This window comes from Cervus elaphus, chromosome 33 (genome assembly GCF_910594005.1).
Source record: "Cervus elaphus chromosome 33, mCerEla1.1, whole genome shotgun sequence".
In the NCBI taxonomy this organism is placed as follows: Eukaryota; Metazoa; Chordata; class Mammalia; order Artiodactyla; family Cervidae; genus Cervus; species Cervus elaphus.
This window is the reverse complement of record NC_057847.1, coordinates 28,517,999-28,541,327: the sequence shown is the minus strand read 5'-3', so window position 1 is coordinate 28,541,327 and position 23,329 is coordinate 28,517,999. Positions and strand designations below refer to the sequence as shown.

Genomic DNA, 23,329 nt, shown 5'->3' with positions numbered 1-23,329 from the left:
ACTCTGAACATTCTTTGGCACTGCCTTTTTTAACACTCATTATTTTAAAGATATAATCAATATACTCAGTGTTATCTCAATGAAAGTCCCAACAGATGGGTGTTTGATTTTTTAACTTAGCCAAAAACAGCCAAAGCAATTTTGAAGAAAATCTAAAATAAAGTGTCTACTGCTATTCTAACAAGTTAACTATACACTTATCAGCTTAAAGCACCCATTATCTGCAAGTTCTATGGGTCAGATATCTTGGCACATCATGGCTCAGCTGGTTCTCTCCTTCGAGTTTCCTAAGAATGAATCAAGGTATCAGCCAAGCTGTGTCCCTGTCCTGACACTCCAGGAGAGAATATATTTCCAGGTTCGTTTAGAATGGTCCACGTTGACAACAATCAGCGCCAAGCAGTTGCAGGACAGAGGCCTCCATTTCCCTGCTACCCCTCAGGTGGGGTTTGGTCTCAGTTTCTAGAGACTGCCTGCACTCCCTGACTCACTGTCACCCCCTTTCAAAGGCAGTAACAGCAGGCCAAGTCCTTTTCATTGCTTCTGAGTAAATCCCTCTGATCTCTCCTTCTGCCCCTTCTCTTTTGCTTCCTTCTTCTGCCTTCTTTTCTTCTGACTCTTCTATTTTTAAGGGCTTGTCTGAGTATACAGGACCCACTCAAATAATCCAAAATAATCTATTTTAAGGTCTGTTGATTAGTAACTTTAATTATACCTGCAAAATTCCTTCACAGCACTTCCTAGATCAGTAGTTCACTGAATAATTGAGACAGAAATGTTAGGAAAATATCTTTAAAATTCCACCTACCAAAAAGCAGGAAATGTATTTTATTGAGTATCAACCTAATTATAAAAAAAAGACTAACATGATATAGAATATAAAGCATAGACATAGACCTGTTTCTAGGCATAGACACTTGACTTACAAAAAAAGGAAAACAGTGTGAAAGAACAATTCTTTCCAGTAAATTGTGCTCGGATATCAGGACAGTCACAGGGAAATGAAATCTATTCCAATATAACCCCACACAGAAAAATATCAACTTCTGAAGAATTACAGACCTAAATATGAAAAGCATAACAAAAAAGCTTCTGAAAGATAACATGGGAGAGTGAGACTTCAAGAATAGTGGCATGCTGAGCTAGGCGGACCATTTCTCCAGTAAAACATTACTTTGGCAACAAAAGTCCATCTAGTCAAAGCTAAGGTTTTTCCAGGGCTCATGTACAGATGTGAGAGTTGGACCATAAAGAAAACTGAGCACCAAAGAATTGTGGTGTTGGAGAAGACTCTTGAGAGTCCCTTGGACTGCAAGGAGATCCAACCAGTCCATCCAAAAGGAGATCAGTCCTGGGTATTCATTGGAAGGACTGATGCTGAAGCTGAAACTTCAATACTTTGGCCACCTGATGTGAAGAACTGACTCACTGGAAAAGATCCTGATGCTGGGAAAGATTCAAGGCAGGAGAAGGGAACGACAGAGAATAAGATGGTTGGAAGGCATCACCGACTCAATGGACATGAGTTTGAACAAGTTGTGGGAGTTACTGATGGACAGGCAAGCCTGGCATGCTGCAGTCCATGGGTTCACAAAGAATCGGACATGACTGACTGACTGAACTGACTGAACTGAACTGGTAGAAACAAAATTTTAAAGTCAACCATTTAATGTCTCTGAAAATTGTCTCAAGGGCATATAGCAAATAAAAAAAAAATTATTCAAGAAAACATTAAACAGACGTGAGAGCAGCAAGTATCCATGATATATGAACCATAAACCACTTCCAATTACACCCCACAACTCAGGATAACTACTCAGATGTTCTACACCACACAGGTGCTACAGGAACTCCCACATTCCAGCCTAGGAATGAATTTCACCCTTGGAGGGGAATGCTGCTGGCATCTCCCACCTGCCCCACTCCCCCACCTCCATGATGCAGAAACTCTATGCCAGGCAGGTCTGCATGAGAAGAGTAAAAGAGTCCCTTCATCCAACCAGCCCCCATGTATAAGGCAGAAAAGCTCTTTTTCCGGTGCAGTAAGCTGAAAGTATTAGGTCCCAATTGCTCACTCCCAAGACAGAAGTTCTTTACCAGAAGGGGCAAGTTAAAAGCAAGTGCTCCAAAGACAGAAATATAAATCAATGGAACAGAATAGAAAGCCCAGAGATAAATCCACGAACCTATGGACTCCTTATCTTTGACAAAGGAGGCAAGGATATACAATGGAAAAAAGACAACCTCTTTAACAAGTGGTGCTGGGAAAACTGGTCAACCACTTGTAAAAGAATGAAACTAGAACACTTTCTAACACCATACACAAAAATAAACTCAAAATGGATTAAAGATCTAAATGTAAGACCAGAAACTATAAAACTCCTAGAAGAGAACATAGGCAAAACACTCTCCGACATAAATCACAGCAAGATCCTCTATGACCCACCTCCCAGAATATTGGAAATAAAAGCAAAACTAAACAAATGGGACCTAATGAAACTTAAAAGCTTTTGCACTACAAAGGAAACTATAAGTAAGGTGAAAAGACAGCTCTCAGATTGGGAGAAAATAATAGCAAATGAAGAAACAAAGGATTAATCTCAAAAATATACAAGCAACTCCTGAAGCTCAATTCCAGAAAAATAAATGACCCAATCAAAAAATGGGCCAAAGAACTAAACAGACATTTCTCCAAAGAAGACATACAGATGGCTAACAAACACATGAAAAGATGCTCAACATCACTCGTTAGCAGAGAAATGCAAATCAAAACCACAATGAGGTACCATTACACGCCAGTCAGGATGGCTGCTATCCAAAAGTCTACAAGCAATAAATGCTGGAGGGGGTGTGGAGAAAAGGGAACCCTCTTACACTGTTGGTGGGAATGCAAACTAGTACAGCCGCTATGGAAAACAGTGTGGAGATTTCTTAAAAAACTGGAAACAGAACTGCCATATGACCCAGCAATCCCACTTCTGGGCATACACACTGAGGAAACCAGATCTGAAAGAGACACGTGCACCCCAATGTTCATCGCAGCACTGTTTATAATAGCCAGGACATGGAAGCAACCTACATGCCCATCAGCAGATGAATGGATAAGGAAGCTGTGGTACATATACACCATGGAGTTATTACTCAGCCGTTAAAAAGAATTCATTTGAACCAGTTCTAATGAGATGGATGAAACTGGAGCCCATTATACAGAGTGAAGTAAGCCAGAAAGATAAAGAACATTACAGCATACTAATACATATATATGGAATTTAGAAAGATGGTAATGATAACCCTATATGCAAAACAGAAAAAGAGACACAGATGTACAGAACAGACTTTTGAACTCTGTGGGAGAAGGTGAGGGTGGGATGTTTCGATAAAACAGCATGTATATTATCTATGGTGAAACAGATCACCAGCCCAGGTGGGATGCATGAGACAAGTGCTCGGGCCTGGTGCACTGGGAAGACCCAGAGGAATCGGGTGGAGAGGGAGGTGGGAGGGGGGATCGGGATGGGGACTACGTGTAACTCTATGGCTGATTCACATCAATGTATGACAAAACCCACTGAAATGTTGTGAAGTAATTAGCCGCCAACTAATTTAAATAAATTAATTAATTAAATAAAAGCAAGTGCTCTACTCTGAGAGCAGGGTGTCCCTTCAAGTAAAGTGATCTCTTTGCCTCTGACCCTAATTTCACTAAGGCAAGGTGGAGGGTCCTCCTAGGGGAAAAGGTAGACAGTTAAGAACAGAAAGCTCTGTCCTCCACCTAATGGAATTACTTTACCTGGAATAGACTGTGGGAAAATTCATTTCAAAGGGCAACGTCCAAAACTATGGAGATCTTGGGAGTGAATAGCTAAAAGAAAGCTGGTAGTTCCATGACAGCAGTAGTAACAAGCAAAGCTGCAAACCAGCTAGAAGTTTAACGGAGAGAACTAGACAAAGAAAAAGGCAGGAAGATTCCTCAGGGTAATCAGCACAAGTCTCAAAGGCTGGCAACACTTAGCTTCTACAGAGATCTGACTTACTGCAATCAGACTATGAAAAAATTTATGCCCTGGGATATTGGTGAAAACAATAGAGTAATCACTTAGCAGTTAGTGGAGGCTGACAGCTAGGTGTGACAGCTATAGAAGCAGACCAGCCAAAAGCTTATGCGGAGAACAGGGAAAGAGGTGAAGAGAACAAGGTGAAAACCAGTCATCTCTGGTAGACTGCACGTGACTTTGAGAGGGTCTAGATGCTGGATTCATCAGACAAAGCGTTCAAAGCAGCTATTATAAATATATTCAAAGAACTAAAGAAAATCATGCTTAAATAATTAAAGGAAGGTATTAGTATAAGGACTCGTCAAATACAGAATATCAATGAAAAATAAGGAATTATAAAAAATAATCAAATGAGAAAACATGCATGCTAATAAAGAGAACATAACTGCATGTATCTTCTCTTAACTGATTTTACAAGCAACTACACATACAACATACACGCAATTGCATTGCTGGGTCTGTAATATACAGAATATGTCACATATCTGACAATAACAGCACGAAAAAGACACCTGGAAACAAATTACTGAAGTAAGGAAATAACATCATATAAATCAAATCTACATGAGGAAATAGAGAACCAGAAATAATAAGGTTAGTACAAAAACTATAAATATACTTTCATATCTCAGTTTCTTTAAAAAAGACTTTAAATTACATAAAGTAATTGTAACAATTTATTCTGGAGTTTATATCTACCACTGTGGCCAAGAATCCCTTAGAAGAAATGGAGTACCCATCACAGTTAACAAAATTGAGTCCGAAATGCAGTACCTGGATGTAATCTCAAAAACAAAAGAATGATCTCTGTTCATTTCCAAGGCAAACAAACCATTCAATATCACAGTAATCCAAGTCTATGCCCCAACCAGTAATGCTGAAGAAGCTGAAGTTGAATGGTTCTATGAAGGCCTACAAGACCTTCTAGAACTAACACTCAAAAAGGATGCCCTTTTCAATATAGGGACTGGAATGCAAAAGTAGGAAATCAAGAAACACCTGGAGTAACAGGCAAATTTGGCCTTGGAGTACATAATTAAGCAGAGCAAAGGCTAATAGAGTTTTGCCAAGAGAACGCACTGGTCAGAGCAAACACCCTCTTCCAACAACACAGGAGAAGACTCCACACGTGGACATGACCAGATGGTCAACACCGAAATCAGACTGACTATATATTCTTTGCAGCCAAAGATGGAGAAGCTCTATACAGTCAGCAAAACCAAGACCAGGAGCTGACTGTGGCTCAGATCATGAACTCCTTATTGCCAAATTCAGACTTAAATTGAAGAAAGTAGGGAAAATCACTAGATCATTCAGGTATGACCTAAATCAAATCCCTAACGATTATACAGTGGAAGTGACAAATAGATTTTAGGGGATAGATCTGATAGACAGAGTGCCTGATGAACTGTGGACAGAGGTTCTTGACATTCATTGTACAGGAGACAGGGAGCAAGACCATCCCCAAGAAAAGCAAATGCAAAAAAAGCGAAATGGCTCTCTGAGGAGGCCTTACAGATAGCTGTGAAAAGAAGACATGCAAAAAGCAAAGGAAAAAAGGAAAGGTATACCCATTTGAACGCCAAGTTCCCAAGAGTAGCAAGGAGAGATGAGAAAGCCTTCCTCGGTCATCAGTGCAAAGAAATAAGAGGAAAACAATAGACTGGGAGAGGCTAGAGATCTCTTCAAGAAAGTTAGAGACACCAAGGGAACATTTCATGCAAAGATGGGCTCAATAAAGCACAGAAATGGTATGGACCTAAAAGAAGCAGAAGATATTAAGAAGTTGTGGCAAGAATACACAGAAGAACTGTACAAAAAAGATCTTCACCACCCAGAAAATCACGATGGTGTGATCACTCACCTAGAGCCAGACATCCTGGAATGCAAAGTGAAATGGGCCTTAGGAAGCATCACTACGAACAAAGCTAGTGGAGGTGATGGAATTCCAGTTGAGCTATTTCAAATCCTAAAAGATGATGCTGTGAAAGTGCTGCACTCAATATGCCAGCAAATTTGGAAAACTCAGCAGAGGCCACAGGACTGGAAGAGGTCAGTTTTCACTCCAATCCCAAACAAAGGCAATGCCAAAGAATGTTCCAATAACGGCACACTTGCACTCATCTCACACACTTGTAAAGTAAAGCTCAAAATTCTTCAAGCCAGGCTTCAACAATACATGAACCATGAACTTCCAGATGTTAAAGCTGGATTTAAAAAAGACAGAGAAGCCCGAGATCAAATTGCCAACATCTGCTGGATCATCAAAAAAGCAAGAGAGTTCCAAAAAGCATCTATTTCTGCTTTACGGACTATGCCAAAGCCTTTGACTGTGTGGACCACAATAAACTGTGGAAATTTCTTCAAGAGATGGGAATACCAGACCATCTGACCTTACTCTTAAGAAATCTGTATGCAGGTCAGGAAGCAACAGTTAGAACTAGACACGGAACAACAGACTGGTTCCAAACTGGGAAAGGAGTACATCAAGGTTGTATTTTCTCACCCTGCTTACTTAACTTATATGCAGAGTACATCATGATAATTGCTGGGCTGGAGGAAGCAGAAGCTGGAATCAAGATTGCTGGAAGAAATATCAATAACCTCATATATGCAGATGATACCACCTTTATGGCAGCAAGTGAAGAACTAAAGAGCCTCTTGATGAAAGTGTAAGAGGAGACTGAAAAAGTTGGCTTAAAACTCAACATTCAGAAAACTGAGATCATGGCATCCAGTCCCATCAATGGCAGATAAATGGGGAAACAGTGTCAGACTTTATTTTTATTGGGCTCCAAAATCACTGCAGATGGTGACTGCAGCCATGAAATTAAAAGATGCTTGCTCCATGGAAGAAAAGTTATGACCAACCTAGACAGCATATTAAAAAGCAGAGACTTTACTTTGCCAACAAAGGTCCATCTAGTCTAGGCTATGGTTTTTCGAGTAGTCATGTATGGATGTGAGAGTTGGACTATAAAGAAAGCTTAGCGCTGAAGAATTGATGCTTTTGAACTGTGGTGTTGGAGAAGACTCTTGAGAGTCCCTTGGACTGCAAGGAGATCAAACCATTCCATCCTAAAGGAAATTAGTCCTGAATATTCATTGGAAGGACTGATGTTGAAGCTGTCACTCCAATACTTTGGCCACCTGACGCGAAGAGCTGACTCACTGGAAAACACCCTGATGCTGGGAAAGACTGAAGGTGGGAGAAGGGGACGACAGAGGATGAAATGGTAGGATGGCATCACCAACTCAATGGGCGTGAGTTTGAGTAAACTCCAGAAGTTGGTAATGGACAGGGAGGCCTGGCGTGCTACAGTCCATGGGGTCGTAAAGATTCAGACACAACTAAGCGACTGAACTGAACTGAACACACAGCAACATGTATAACCAAAAAAGAGGAGAATGGAGTAGAGCTATATAGGGGCAAAGTTTGAATATAATGTTGGAATTAAGTTAATGTAAATCTGAAATAGTTTCTGATAAGACTATATAATGTAAACCTTAAAATCATTAAGAGAATAATAACAAGTTAAAAATCATGAAAGGAATTAAAACATCATCCTAGGAAATACTCAATGCAAAGAAAACAGTAATGCAGGTAGAGAAGGACAGAGACAGAGAGAAAACAAAATGCAAAATGGCAGACATAAATCCAAACATACCCAAAAAACATTACTGTGAATGCATTAAAAAATACAATCAAGAGGCAGGGATGGCAGGAATCAATAAAAAAAAAAAAAAAAAAAAAACAAGATCAAATTAAATGCTATCTACAGAAGACACACTTTAGATCCAAAGACACAAACAGGATAAAAATAAGTGGATGGAAAAAGACACCATGCAAAAAACCACCACAGGAAAACTGAAGCAGATACACTAATATCAGACAGCTTCTAAAATGGTTTTAGAAATGAAGAGGGATGTCTAATAACAATAAAAGGGTCAATTCATCAGTAAGATAAAAAAATTATAAACACAGGGGTTTCCCTGGTGGCTCACTGGTTAAGAATCCACCTTGCAATGCAGGGGATGATCCCGCAAGCCACGGGCAGCTAAGACAGCCCACGCACCACGGTTGCTGGGCCTGTGCTCTGGAGCCCAAGAGCCACAATTACTGAGGCTGATAAGCCATGACTGCTGAGGTCCACACATCTGGAGCCTGTGCTCTGCAACAAAGGAGGCCACTGCAGAGGAAGCTCGTGCACTGCAACTAGAGAGTGGGCCCAGCTCTCTGCAGCTGGAGAGCCCATGCACAGCAGTGAAGACCCAGTGCAACCAAAAACAAATAAATAGACTTAAAAAATCAAATAAATTAAAAAATGGCTTGTCCACAGACATTTTAAAACAATTATAAACATATATATGTACCTTATAACAGGGCTTCAAAATACATGAAACAAAACTGACAGAAACAGAGGGAGAAAAACACTATTCAACACTAGTTGGAATATTTCAACACTCTTTAGTAACAAACAGAACTAAGCAGAAGAATCACAAAGAAACATAAAACAAACACAATATACCAACTAGACCTAACAAACATCTAGAGAATACTCCATTCAACAACAGAATACATGTTCTTCTAAAGTACACATGAAACACTCTCTAAGACAGGCCATAAAACAAGCATCAACAAATTTAAAACGACTGCAAGCACACAACTTATGTTCTCTGACCAAAATGAAACTAAATTAGTAATCAATTACAGAAGGAAATTTAGGAAATTCACAAATATAGGAAATTAACATACTCCTAAATCAATAATAGAGCAAAAGAACAAATCAAAAGGAAAGTTAGAAAACACTTGAGTAAAATCAAAAACACAACATATCAAAACTTACAGGATCAATCAACCGCGTGCTTTCAGGGAAATTTACACTTGTAAATGTCCATATTAAGATAAGAAAGGGAAAACATTTTATATGAATTTGAGATACTTATTAAACACTATAAAGGGGGGCAGGAGGCCACAGAAACCTCTGGGGGAGGTAATAAAAAAAAGAGTACTTATCCAAAATACAAAAAGGATTCCTTCAATTAATTTTAGTTTTTGTGAAGAGAACACAAAGGAAAACTGATCAAAAGATCTGAGTAAGCACTTCACAAGAGATATCCAAAAGTCAATAAACTTATGAAAAAACGGTAAACCTTCTAACTCACCAGGAAAATGAAAATGAAAACCAAAAATACCACCTCACATCAGAACACCAAAAATAAAAAACAATCCAATTTTCAGTGAGGATACAGAGCAATGGGAACTCTCATACACTGTTCATGGGAATGAGAACTATTACAACTACTTTGGGAAACTGGCAGTATCTATTAATACTATATGGGGCCTACAATCCAGCAAATTTGCTATTAGGTCTAAACTCAATAGAAATTAATAGTATATGAACAGACAGGTACAAATATGTTCACACAGCATTATTAGTAATAATCAAGAAGTAGAAACAATCGACATCTATCAACAGATTATATAAATAAACTATGGTAAATGAATACAAAGTAATATTATAGAGCAATGAAAGTGAACTACAGTTAAGGAATTAACATGGGTGAAACTCAAAAACATGTGAAGCAAAAGCAGCTACAAACAAAATACATACTGTGTGAGTCCATTTACATTAAGTTCAGAAACAAGCATAATTAAGTCAGAATAGTGACTGGCGGGCTACAGTCCATGGGGTCGCAGAGAGTCAGACACGACCAAGTGACTATGCACAGCACAGCACAGTGATGGCTCTGGAGGGAAGGGAGAAGGTAGTAAATGACTGATGAGAGCAGTAAGAGAGCTCTAAAATACTGCCAGTGTTCTTTTTCTTGACTGAGTGGTAGTTACACACATCATGGTTTATAGTAGCTCACTGAGCATCAATTTGTCTGTGTGTGTTTTCTGTATTAATATTATGCTTCAATAATGAAAACTAAAGCACCACATAACATTAAAAAATAAAATCAATTGAATCATAGTAAAATTAGAGTGTTTGAACCTTAGACAGTAATAATTTTTTAAACACTGAGCTTTTGATATAAATATTAAGTTCAATCTCACAAGCAATCAAGACCTATCAACTGAAACAAGATGATACGGTTTGAAAATAGTTAAAGTGGAGGAAACCTAGCTAATTTCCTTCTCTAGGGAATACTCTGTTCACACCTCATGACAGAAATACAATTACCTTCCTTCTCACTTTTCGTTTTTAAGAAATCTTCCTTCACATAGGAAGGGTTGCTCTGTGATCCACAGGAGAACAGTGCGACCATGGTTCCTGAATTTCCAGTTCAGTCCCCTGAAGTCTAACTAGGTTCTAAGAGATATTCAGCCCTATATCCTTCTAATAATAAATTTGTGTTGCTAAAGTTTGTTTCTAGGAGTCAAATGACCAACAGAGATATAACACCGTAATATAGGATATGTTACAACCATGTTATTTTATAATAGTTCTGTTTATATAAGAAGTTGAAAATTGGCAACTCAAAGACTGTTTTATCTGATCCACAAAGTGTTAGGGTTTTTTTTAAAGTATAAATTACATGTTATGAATTGTAGTCTTCCTCACTAGACTTTGGCCAAACTCCTAGGAGGCAAGTACTGGGTTGCCATTCCCTTCTCCAGGGGATCTTCCTGATGCAGGGATCGAACCTGGGTCTCCCACATTGCAGGCAGATTCTTAACCATCTGAGCTACCAGGGAAGCCCCATCATACAAGAGTTCTGTTTATATCAGAAGTTGAAAATTGGCAACTCATGAACTGTTTCATCTGACCCACAACGTGGTTTTTATTTTTTTTAAGTATAAATTACATGTTATAAATTACAGTCTTCCTCACTAGACTTTGGCCACACTCCTAGGAGGCAAGGGCTATTATCTTACACATCTTTGTTTTTCCCAGTGCTAGGCTCTAGGTCCAAAAATACACGCAGAATGATTAAACAAACTATAAAATTTTATAGAATTTTCTATAAAATTCTAGAGCTCTGACAACTGATTAATTTCTGAGAAACTAAATAAAAGACTAAAATCCTAGTTACCCAATAGGGAAATAATCATGACAATACATGTTAAACGATATTTCAAAAAATCATGCGTTTTTGTCCAGTAAAACAAATCTTTAAAATGTAAAATAAAGAATCAAAGGAAGAAAAATTTTATGTAAAATAAGTGCCACAATATTATATAGTGAAAAGAAATGAGATTAACAATTATAATTATGACTTAAAATCTGCCTCCATCATACACAACCCTGCCAGAATTCTTCAACAAGTCATGGAGACAATCGATGTCAAGTGTGCTCTGACCAAAAAATCCTAATGCAGATAGTTCCTGTTCCCTATTCTTGACATTTTAAAAAAGGAGAAAAATTTTTAATTCTAAAGTATCCTTGTATCTAAATGTAATAGTAATAGTTAACATATACTGACTGCTTAACATGCCACAAATTTCACATTTAATTCTCACAACCTTATGAAACAGTTACTATTTCTTATTCCATCCTACAATCAAGAAAATCTAGGAATTCCCCGGCAGCCAGTGTTTAGGACTCACTTCCACTGCACAGGGCATGGAGTCGATCCTGGCTGGAGGAACCAGGATCCTGAAAGTCTCGGCCACCTCATGGACTGCAGCATGCCAGGCTTTCCTGTCCTTCACTATCTCCTGGACCTTGTTCAAATTCATGTCCATTGAGTCAGTGATGCTATTTTACCATCTCATCCTCTGCCACCTCGTTCTCCTTTTGCCTTCAATCTTTCCAGGCATCAGGGTCTTTTCCAATGAAACAGCTCTTCATATCAGGTGGCCAAAGTAGTGGAGATTCACCATCAGTCCTTCCAATGAATATTCAGGGTTGATTTCCATTAGGATTGACTGGTTTGATCTCCTTGCAGTCCAAGGGACTCTCAAAGAGTTTTCTCCAACACCACAAATCTAAAGCATCAGTTCTTCAGTGCTCAGCCTTCTTTATGGTCCAATTCTCACATCTGGACATGATTACTGGAAAAATCATAGCTTTGACTATATGGACCTTTACTGGCAAAGTGATGTCTCTGCTCTTTAATATGCTGTCTAGGTTGGTCACAGCTTTCCTTTCAAGGAGCAACCGTCTTTCAATTTTAAAGATTTTTAAATAGTGAGAATGAAAAAATACAATAAAGCATTTGATAAATTGGAATAGACATATGTTCAGTGTGAGGATCTCAATCCTTTTGTTAACTAAAAAGTGTGTGTTAGTCAGTCGCTCAGTCGTGTCTGACTCTTGGTGACCCCATGGACTGTGGCTCACCAGGCTCCTCTGTCCATGGGATTCTCCAGGCAAGAATACTGGAGTGGGTTGCCATTTCCTTTTCCAGGGGATCTTCCTGACCCAGTGATCAAATCTGGGTCTCCTGCATTGGAGGCAGACTCTGTACTCTCTGAGCCATCAGGGAAATTTTTGTTAACTGAAAGGCATTGTGTTAACAATATTTAAGCCTAGCAATCCCCAGGATGAGCTGAACCTTCCCTGGTTCAAAAAGACATGCCTAACTCATACATCACTGCTATACAAGCTAAATACAATTCTTTAAATAATAATTTGGTAATAATTACCAAAAGCCCTTAACTGTTTTACAATTTTTGCCCTGATACTCCATGACTGAGAATCATCTTAAGGGTTGGGGGAAACTTACTCAGAGATATTCACTATATTAGTATCTATTATAGCCAAAAAGAAAAGTTAAAGAAAAAGAAAAGATATAATCTAAATAACTAAATACGGTAGTTAAGATGTTTTCATTCACCATGATCCACTGCTCAGGAAAACTATCACTCACCTAATCTGTGATCTTCAGGGATCTGTTAATCATGGCTTTCTATGGATTCCCCAACTCATCCTATCTACAGGCATAGTGGCCACTTTGCTGTATACTTCATCTCCCAGCTACCAATGACTGGTTAAGGAATTGACAATCATAATACATCGGCATCAACCCAGAACTTGCATGTGGACATCAGGAAAAAGTTTGTCTTTCAAATGTAGTTGCTAAGCCAAAAGGTATGTGACTGAGGCTCCAGGAGCAAGAGGCTAGAAAAACTCAGATATGCAGTCAGAGAGGCTCAGTGACATCATTTGAGACTTTGGATCTAAGCTGCTTCCAAAGCTATTCCACCCTTCTCCACATTTACAATTCTCAATTATGTGAACCAGTAAATTCTAACACACTACCAAAAGAAGAATGGTTAAATAAAATACACTGAGTACATCTATTCGGTATCTTTTTGGATAAAATTCAATGGAATAATGCTGACAGAACAGCATAAACTGTTAAGAGATGCACTCAGGAGCCTAGTCTGAATCTTGACTCTACTACATATTCTCATGTGTCCCTGGTTAAGTTAGCTAACCTCTCTGTGCTTCCATTTCCTCATCTGTAAAACAGGGACTCAATAATACTTACTGCATGATAGTTCGAAGTAATGAGTTACAATTTACAAAGTTCCTAAAACAAGTCCTTCCATTAAGTATATGTAACTTTTAAATAAATGAGTTTATACACATACATACACATATATGGGCTTCCTTGATGGCTCAGATGGTAAAGAATCTGTATGCAATGCAGGAGACCTGGGTTCGGTCCCCGGATTGGGAAGATCCCATGGAGAAGGGAATGGCTACCCACTCCAGTATTCTTGCCTGGAGAATTCCATGGACAAAGGAGCCTGTACAGTCCATGTGATCACAAAGAGTCAGACACGACTGAGTGACTAGCACTTTCACTTTCATATATATATATAAAAGATATAAAATATATATTATATATACAAAATAATTTCACTGATTTTTTTAAATCTGTGCACAGAAAAAGGAAAAACTTTTTTTTTAAAAAAAGCAAAAATACCCTATTTGTCAAAAAAGAAGGAAAAAAAGAAAAGAAACATGCCTCAGGTCTTATGAAAGACAGGATGACTCTGCTTGGCTTCATACAATTCCCCTGACATTCTCCAGAGGCACCATAGCTGTATTTACCATCAGACAGGAAGCACATACATAGTGTCAAGGGCGGAGTTAACGCAATCACAATGTATGCCATTTAACAATAACACCTGGCTTAGAGGGTAAAGCATCCACCTGCAATTCGGGAGACCAGGGTTCAATCCCTGAGATGGGAAGATCTCCTGGAGAAGGAAATGGCAACCCACTCCAGTACTCTTGCCTGGAAAATCCCATGGATGGAGGAGCCCATGGGGTCACAAAGAGTCAGACATGACTGAGCTGAGCGACTTCACTTCACTTCACCAGGTTAAAGTTTAATTTAAACCTAGAAGAATGTCATTTCTCCAACTAAACTAGTTTCCAAGGAAAGATACAAACTTATGAGCACAACCAACTCTTAATGCGTGTGTACGTGCTCAACTGTGTCCAATTCTTTGGGACCCAGTGGACTGTCGCCCACTGGGCTCCTGTCCATGGGATTCTCCAGGCAAGAATACTGAAGTGAGTTGCTGTGCCCTCCTCGAGGGGATCTTCCCAACCCAGGGATCGAACCCAAATCTCCTGCACTGCAGGCAGATTCTTTACTGACTGAGCCATCTGGGAAGCCCCATGTCATCCCCTAAAACTGCTCATATTTGGCTTTATACTGCATCTTGTAGAATACAAGCATTTTAACTTAAATAGAGGTATATAAACTGTCGTCTTGAAATTCACAAATTTCAAACCTAATAATGAAGCCACATTGAGAAGATTTGTTTCACAACCTACAACCTGTTTCAGCTCTGCCTCTTTCTACATCATGCTTTGAATTCCTATCAAACCATTCAAATTCTGTCGCTCGTTAGATATACTAAGTAATATATGTTATCAAGATATCTGTTTTGTATGCAATAAAGTAATTGAAGCTGTAAGTGTTTAAAAAAAAATACTTCTTGTAAGATGAAACAGGTTGAGTCAAGCCTCCTTTCCCTTGCATAATGAACACTAAATCATCTGCTACTAAAGCGTCTCAATTTTGTTGAGGGCCTCATGCACCAGGTTAAAATCCTTCACAATAAGCGGACTTCGAAAATTCTCCATTCAAATTCTAATGTCTATTTGTTACAACTGTGGTGAGCTTATGAGGACAAAATATTGAGATAAATGGCATTCCAATTTAATTATTAAACATGAAAATAAGATTTTTCATTAGTATACTTCTAACATTTTTCCTAAAATTTAAGATTTGCACAAACTGATTTTGAATTTTTCATTTTTTAATCCTATCTCCATACACATACAAAATTCCATGCAAAAAAAAACACAAAGTTTATCAGTAAACTGAATGAGCCAAAATGACTGATTAGTAAATTAAAATTTGTTAAGGAAAAACTAAGAAATTACCCAAAATGAAATTTCTTTATCTTGGGCAATATATCCCAGTGGTTAAAATCTCAGCAGATGATTAAAATCTCAGCTCTAACATTTACTACTGTGTGTCATACTGGGCAAATTTCTTTACTTCTCTGGGCTTTGATTCCTCATAGGCAAAATGACAGTAACTGCAAATACCTCAGAGTTAATGAGAATTAAAAGAATTAACATGTACAAACAATAAACTTTAGCTATTACTGTTACCATTATCACTCTCGAAAACATAACTTGCCTATAAATTACTAAAATGAGTGTCCTCCTGGGTCTGAAATATGTATATATTAAGTATAAAATCATTCAGTTTAAAAAAAAAAAAAAACTTTTAACAGTCCTTCGACAAAACTGTTAGATGCCAACTCTATAGAGGACATCCTACTATGCAGTGAGAACATGGAAATGAACAAAACAGTCTCTGAATTCAAGACCTTTCTGTAGAGTAGGCAAAAAAAAAAGTCTATAATAAAAGGTACAGTGGCAGAGGTGCTATGAAATAGACAGGAATTGTCTGTAGGACACCATAGAACACTGTGGCTTCCCAGGTGGCGCTAGTTGTAAAGAACCCGCATGCCAACACAGGAGACATAAGAGACTCAGGTTTGATCCCTAGGTGGGCAAGATCCCTTGGAGGGAATGGTAACCCACTCCAATATTCCTGCCTGGAGAATCCCATGGACAGAGAAGCCTTGTTGGCTAGGGTCCACAGGCTTGCAAACAGTCATACAGGACTGAAGCGACTTAGCACACATGCACAAATAGGACACCAAGAAACAGAGACATCTAACTAGGGGGAGCAGGGGAAACACCCTAGAATTTCTGAGCAACAATCACCTAGTTCCTTCACTTCAGGACACCACATTGCTATTTACATAATTTACACAGCTTTTAACATATTCATAATAGTGTTTTAGAATGTAGATCAATAAAAAGACAAGATCACTTAGCACACTACTACTTAACTATGATCATAAATAAACTTAAAAATCTTTTGGTAATAATGAAGATGACTATCTTCTCTTAACAAATTAAAACATAACCTTGAAAAAGTCACACTGCTTCCTCAAAAAAACATTTATTTTACCAATAAGTAAAAGCTACAAACTTTCCTCCACTAAATTATAATTAAACTGATGTCAAACAATATTTTTCCTGTTAAAGACCTCTGAAGGATTTGAATTCAACCCCTTCATTTTACAGATTTAGAAGAGCCACAAAGTATAATGGGAAAGCAGTAAGCTGAAAATCAGAAAACCGCATCTTGGTCCCAACTCTCCTAGAGTTAAAGTCTAGGCAAAGTCTCCTCGTCGGTAAAATGAGAAACTTGAATTCAATTGCTTCCAGGGTCCTTTTCAGCTCTATAATTCTCATGTTATGAAACTGAAGCAGATAAGCAACTTGCCCAAACATCACCCAGCTAGTTAAGGGCAAAGTAGGGATACGTGTTTTCCAATTATCAATGCACTTTCTCTCTTGCAGCATACTGCTTCTCCTACTTTATAATACCGTTCCTCTAAATTATTCTAAGATATGTGGAAATTATTAAAGAGAATGAAGGAGTTTACAAAACTAAATGACTTATTCCTATAGTTCTTCTATAGAAAATGAGCTTTAAATCTAAATGAAACAAATACATGAAGTCTCAAGCTGTGTGTCACTTACTTCACTGAAGCTGACCTCAGGAAAGTTAAAGGAGTTTATCCTTAAACTTCCGAGTACCTAAAATCTAACCTTTCAATACATTTCACAGAAGAGACTATGTTCCATACTAAATTAAAATATGAATTGTTATAGATAATAACTATTACATGCATACTTCTCTGAATAAGATGAGAATTTAAATTCTTCTATGTTCTGGTTATGCACTTTTTTATTCAAGACAGATCAATTTAAACACTTACTTTTCCTTTATGTATCCTTTTTTCAGACTCTCTAGCTTTTAAACCATTAGATTAAGCATATTACTTCTGAAATCACATAAACAATTAAAAATAAAAGACTATACAGAATGCTGATAGTTTCTCTTATAAAACTGAAAATCAGCCCCCAGTACTACAACTCTACTAAACCAAATCATAAGCAGCATCTGATTCCCTAAAATGTCTTCAAAGCTTATTATATTTTGCAGGGAATTTATCAAGATTTCAGGAAGACTGACAGTGTTGATTCCAGAAAATACAGGAAAATCTGCAGAAGAAAAGCACAATAAAAATGCAAAACAGCAATAAAGTCAACAGTAGTTTCATACTACTGAAATTTGAGGATTTTCAAAAACATTCATGGATATATAAGTAGTTTAACTACATTTACAAATTTTCAAAGAATCACAGAATGTTTGCATTTTTTAATTGGATGGGACCTTAAGTCACTTAATCCAATAGCACACAAAATAAGAATCTATTGGATTTATCTCCACCCCACCCCAAAAGTCCATGTACATGCACGTGCTCAGTCATGCCCAGCTCTTTGTAATCCTATACACTGTAGCCCACCAGGATCCTCTGTCCATGGGATTCTCCAGGCAAGATTACTGGAGTAGGTTGCCATTTCCTTCTCCAGGGGATCTTCAGGGATCGAACCCACATCTCTTATGCCTTCCGCACCAGCAGTGTAGTTTGCTTTAAATTCTCATAGTTAAATATTTCAAGAGACAGGTCTTTCCATTGCTAGTCAAATCTAGTTGTTACACAGTTCTTACATTCTTGTCAAAAAAATATACAATTCATTCTATGCCTTCGCAACTTTCACCTGCTAGTTTATCTTCTATAACAGCATAATAAATACATTCTCTTCTATTTGTTTTTTAAATACCTGAAAACAGCTATACTCTTCCCCACCCTTCAACTAGTCTCTTGCTGAGTCTAAATGTATGGTCCACAGATTTCTTGTGTGTCCTGAGGACACTTCTGGGATAAAATGTACTTCCACATTGCAAGTAACCTTTAAAAACAACAGCCAACTGTTGAATTTTGGTGTAATATCAAAGAATAACTTTCCAAAAGGCTAGTAAACTAGTTCTTATCTAACTACATATCTATGTGAAATTGGGTTCTCAACACATGCCTCAATCAAAATATATCTCAACAGACAGAAAGAAGAAAATCCAGCTACCTTCTAGTATGCCAGAAATTAAAATGGTTTGTAAAAATATAAAACAATTCCACTAGCCTCACTAAAGTTTGTTTTAAAATATTTATTCATCATTTTAAAATTCATTAACATGTAATCAAATTGTTATTTTTAGATAAATAAATGTTTCTGAAGATACTTCATTACAAATATAGTAAATACCAAGACATAACTCACATAAACAAAATCTCTTTGGAGACCTGAATAATTTTTAAGGGAGTAAAGGGGGTCCTGAGACCAAAAAGGTTAAAACATAACCTATTTCTCAGCAGATTCCTAGACTTCTATCTTGAATTTCCCTTTCTCCTCTAATATATAAAAATGCCTCTGTAAGAGAGGTGCCTACCACATATCTATGCATTCATGAGCTACAATCCTTAAACATACAACTCAGTCTTGCTGCAGCAGGTGACTTCAAAAAATTAAAGCATCATCTGATAAATAACTTTTAACATCTTCCTACAGGTATTACGCAATCATCTGGAATCAAATACTTTTAACTCTTCTGTCTAAAGATGCAGTCTGTAAATACAGAAACAGACAGCAAGTTTATGACTATGATATAATCTTTCCGATCAAACTACTTTTGCTATTTATATAGAAGTAAAAAGCAAATTATTTATATCTGGAAAAATGGAATAAAAAAGACAAGTCTTTTGTATAACTATTTATTTGACTCACAGCAGTAACCCATTCAAAAGTACTTATGTACTTATATGAAAAAAAAAAATCTATTCATCTAGCCAACACATACCTAGGCCTCAGCAAACAAAACTGACCTTATTTGAAAATTTCTTAACTTCTCACATCCTTATTCACAGAATTATTAACAGATAAAGTGGGATAGAGAATTTAGCCACAGGTTTAAAAGATCCACTGTGAAACCTAGAGCTACACTGCTGAGCACCTCTCAGAGAATTTTAAGACCGATAAAGGAAAAGCTTTGGAACTCCAAGGAAAGAAATTACTAATAGTCTGTGTGTGTTAGTCACTCAGTCGTGTCTGACTCTTCGTGACCCCATGGACTGTAGCCCACCAGGTCTTTGGTCCATAGAATTCTCTAGGCAAGAATACTGGAGTGGGTTGCCATTTCCTTCTCCGATTAATACTCTACACTCTACCATACAAATTCCTGAATTCCAATAAATTCCTAAATCTTATGATTTAGGCTTTTGGATAAGATACTTGTGGTGTATCTTTAAAAATAGCCCATTTTCAAAATTAAGTATGCTTAAAAGGAGTTCATCACATATATAACTTTATATATATGTACATATACATGTGTATCTCTTTTAAGTTTAAAATTTTCTATTCTATATTACATTAAATTGGCTCAATTTTTCAAGAAACAAAGTTTGTTCTCTCCTTGATACATACAGTCAAGTTCCATTAATAGTAATGCTTTTTACTAGCTATCAGTCACCAGCAATCAAAGCTATCAAATTTGGATTTCCCTGGTGGCTCAGTGGTAAGGAATCCTCCTGCCAATGCAGGGGACATGGGTTCAATCCCTGGTCCAGGAAGATCCCACATCCTGCGGAGCAGCTAAACCCAAGCACCAGGACTACTGACCCCATGCTCTGTAACAAGAGAAGCCACATTAATGAGAAGCCTGTGGACCCCAACCAAGAGTAGCACCAGCTCACTGAAACCAGAAAAAAGCCCACACAGCAACAAAGACCCCGCATAGCCAAAAATAATTTAAAAAAAAAAAAAAAAGCTCTCAATTTACATCAATTTACACAACATACTAATATGCTACCTGGAAAAGATGCCAAGTACTTGTTAAACTAAAAACTGGGATCCCACTCAATAGACAATAGTAACACCTTGATTCCTAGGGCTTCATGTATGCAATTACTGTTCACATTAGTGAAATCTGAAACAATAGCTTCAATGTGAATACATAACCCTACAGAACATTAAAAGTTTTAACTTATTTCTTGGTTGGTCAAAAAAAAGCAATATACCACTGTCACCATACAGGTACTTGGGTGTGAAGTATAACTTACACAACAGCAAGTCTTGTTATTTCATAAATTGAGACTCACTATTTAGGTTACATAAAAATCCAAACTGCTGGGAAAAATTCGCCTTATTTGGAAGTTCAAGCTAAATTATTTCAATCTTTCAAAATTTTAAAACATCAGGAAAAGTGCAGAATAGCATAAAGGTTTCTTAATGAGTTGAAGTAACCTCTGAAGTTCACAATCTAGATTCTACAGATCCAAAATTACTAACACTGATTACAGATGTTAACAGATGAACAATTCAACACTACTTCCTCAGTAACAAATACAGTGCTTGGTTCACAAAAAATGTCTCAATAAATATTTAACAAATGCATAAAAAAAAAAAAAAGGTATAGCCTTAAAAAAGTCTTTCCCAAGACATCATTTACTATCACTCATTATACTATCATTCCTAACACTACCATTTAGCATCTTAATGAAAGTACAGACAAAAGTAAAAGCATGCTAAAAGCACCAACTGCTGTTCACAAAATAGATTTTAAGACATTCATTTACAAATTTTCAAGTGCAGAAAGAAAAATCACCAGGTGTACTAAATTTGAGTTACTCAATAAATAAACTTTTATCCTCTAATAATCAGAACTCAGGGTTGGGGGTGAGATGGAAAGAGGAAATGTCTGTCAATGTATTCACAACGCTTAATGGATGCCATAAATCAAATCTTCCCATGAATTTTCCAGAGCAAATTCATGCCAATCTTTGAGCCTATTGTCACTTTCACACATGCTCACAGGAACAAAATGACAAAGAACGCTATGCCTGAACCACTGGATTCAGGGCACAAACCACTTGACTAACAAATGTCAAGGCTCTGAGTCGTAAATACTGATAGATATTTTCAAAATAAATTAATCCCACCGACTCCTACATAAATCAAAGCTCTTGGTATCTTTAAAGGATTCACTAGACTACTGGACTTCCCGACGTTTTTTCGAAAATGTGGCTACAATCTTCCCGTGTGACACAACTGGCCGTGAACAACCCATTTACCAATTGCTCGTGAATACCGCTAAACGTTTTCCAGACAAAAGAACGTTAAACGCGATTCTACACACATTTATTCTTCCCCCATAAATATGTGTTCTCCTAAATTTAATTTTACGTCGTATACTTAAAGTTAAATACACCAAGTTAAAATGTTAGTCAAACGCACTCCGGTGTCTTACTAGCTGTGTAACTGCTACATCTGGCGGCAGCACACTTGCATGCAGGAAGCCAGAAAACTTAGAAAACAATTGTAACCGATCTGGTGAGTGTTTGCAGTAACCTTTACACAGCGATTTCCCACAAAACCCACGACCCTGTCGGAGAAGAATAGTAGCCTACTTGGAACAGAGAGGTAACACACAAATATGCAGGAGGTGATGGCGAAGGAAAGTTGCAACCATCTGGGTGGTTTTAAAAGCCTGCCCACGAATCGGTCCCTCGTTTAAACTGCTTGGGGTGGGGGGGTGGGGGGGGCAGGCCCGGGATCAAAGTCGCCTTTGATAATTTCAGCGGCCCTCCCCAAAAGGTAGAGAGATCTTGCCAGTGAGGGGCATCCTCCAGGTCCCGGGCAGCAAAGCTCGCAGAGCGGGGACCGCCTCTAGGGGAGGAGTGCGCGAGGGAAGGGGAGGGGGCTCGAGGATGAATGCTTCACGGAGAGGGAAAGCCCACCAGAGACCGGAGGCCGGGAGGTTAAGAGTACTGAGTGTACTAGCAAATGGAGCAGAAAGGGGCTCGCGTCCGGGGTCAGGCTTCCCACCCTAGCAGGACTGAATCTTAGGAACCCCAAGCGAGTCTGTGCGCCGCGCCGCGCCCCGTCCTCTCAGCGCGCACCCCTTCGTCCGTCTTCTCCGCCACCCGCGAACCACCACCCACAGCTGGAGCACTACCTCCCCGGGGCCGGGCGGCCTCGCGTCCACCTCGTCCCCCTCCCCCACCCCGGGGTCGGGGGAAGGAGACCCGGGGACGCGCGGGCCGCAGCGCGGGGAAAGGAGGCCCGCGAGCGGGCGCGGGCGCGACGGCACTTACCTTCCCTGGGCCTCCCGGATGGCGGCGTGTGATTCAGCAGGGACCTGGCCGCCGCCGCCGAGCCCGGGGTTGGAGACGTGGAGAGCTGGGACCAAGATGGCGGCCCCTCCAAACTTCCACTGCTACTTTGGACACTCATCAAGCTACTTTCTGGGAACCCGACTCCCCCCCTGCGACGGCAGCAGCGGCAACGGCACCGGCACCCGCCTCCGTCATGGCGGGGGCCGCGCTGAGGGCGAGCAGGAGAGCGAGGGCAGGGAGGGGAGAGTCAAGGGGATGGGGGAGGAAACCAAGAAGGGGGGAGGTGGGGAGGGTAGAGGTGAGGGGAGGAGAAGGGATGGGGAGGAGGAAAAGCGGGAGAAGTGAGGGAGCCGGCGGGCGCGCCGGGGAAGAGGCGGAGGGAAGGAGCGCCGCGGCGGAGGCGTCGAGGGGGCGCCCGCTGGGGCCGGGGTCGGAGCGCGGGCGGAGCGCGGGCTGCGCCAGCCGAGAAGACTTCCGCGGGCGGAACCTGCCGGCACCTCTGCAGTGCGTCGGCCCCCGGCGTCGCCCGGGTGGCGGTGGCGGCGGCGGCGGGCGGTGGGTGGCGGCTGAGGCGGCGGGGTAACCTCTGCATCAGTTACGGGCGGCGGCGGCGTCACGCGCCGCCTGTGCAAACACTATCGCGAGGCTCCTGCGCCTCCGGTAGCGGCGGCGGCGGCGGCGGCGGCCGCGG

General features: G+C 39.4%; 1 protein-coding gene across 1 annotated transcript in view; it reads right to left on the bottom strand.

Annotated features, from left to right (window-relative positions):
* TLK1 (tousled like kinase 1) overlaps positions 1–22,960 on the bottom strand; it is a 163,260-nt gene extending 140,300 nt beyond the window's left edge. The window contains exon 1 of the mRNA XM_043894418.1: positions 22,618–22,960. Coding sequence (XP_043750353.1) covers positions 22,618–22,756 — 139 coding nt within the window. The 5' untranslated portion in view covers positions 22,757–22,960. The remainder of the gene's footprint in view (positions 1–22,617) is intronic.
* Between the last annotated feature and the right edge of the window lie 369 nt (positions 22,961–23,329).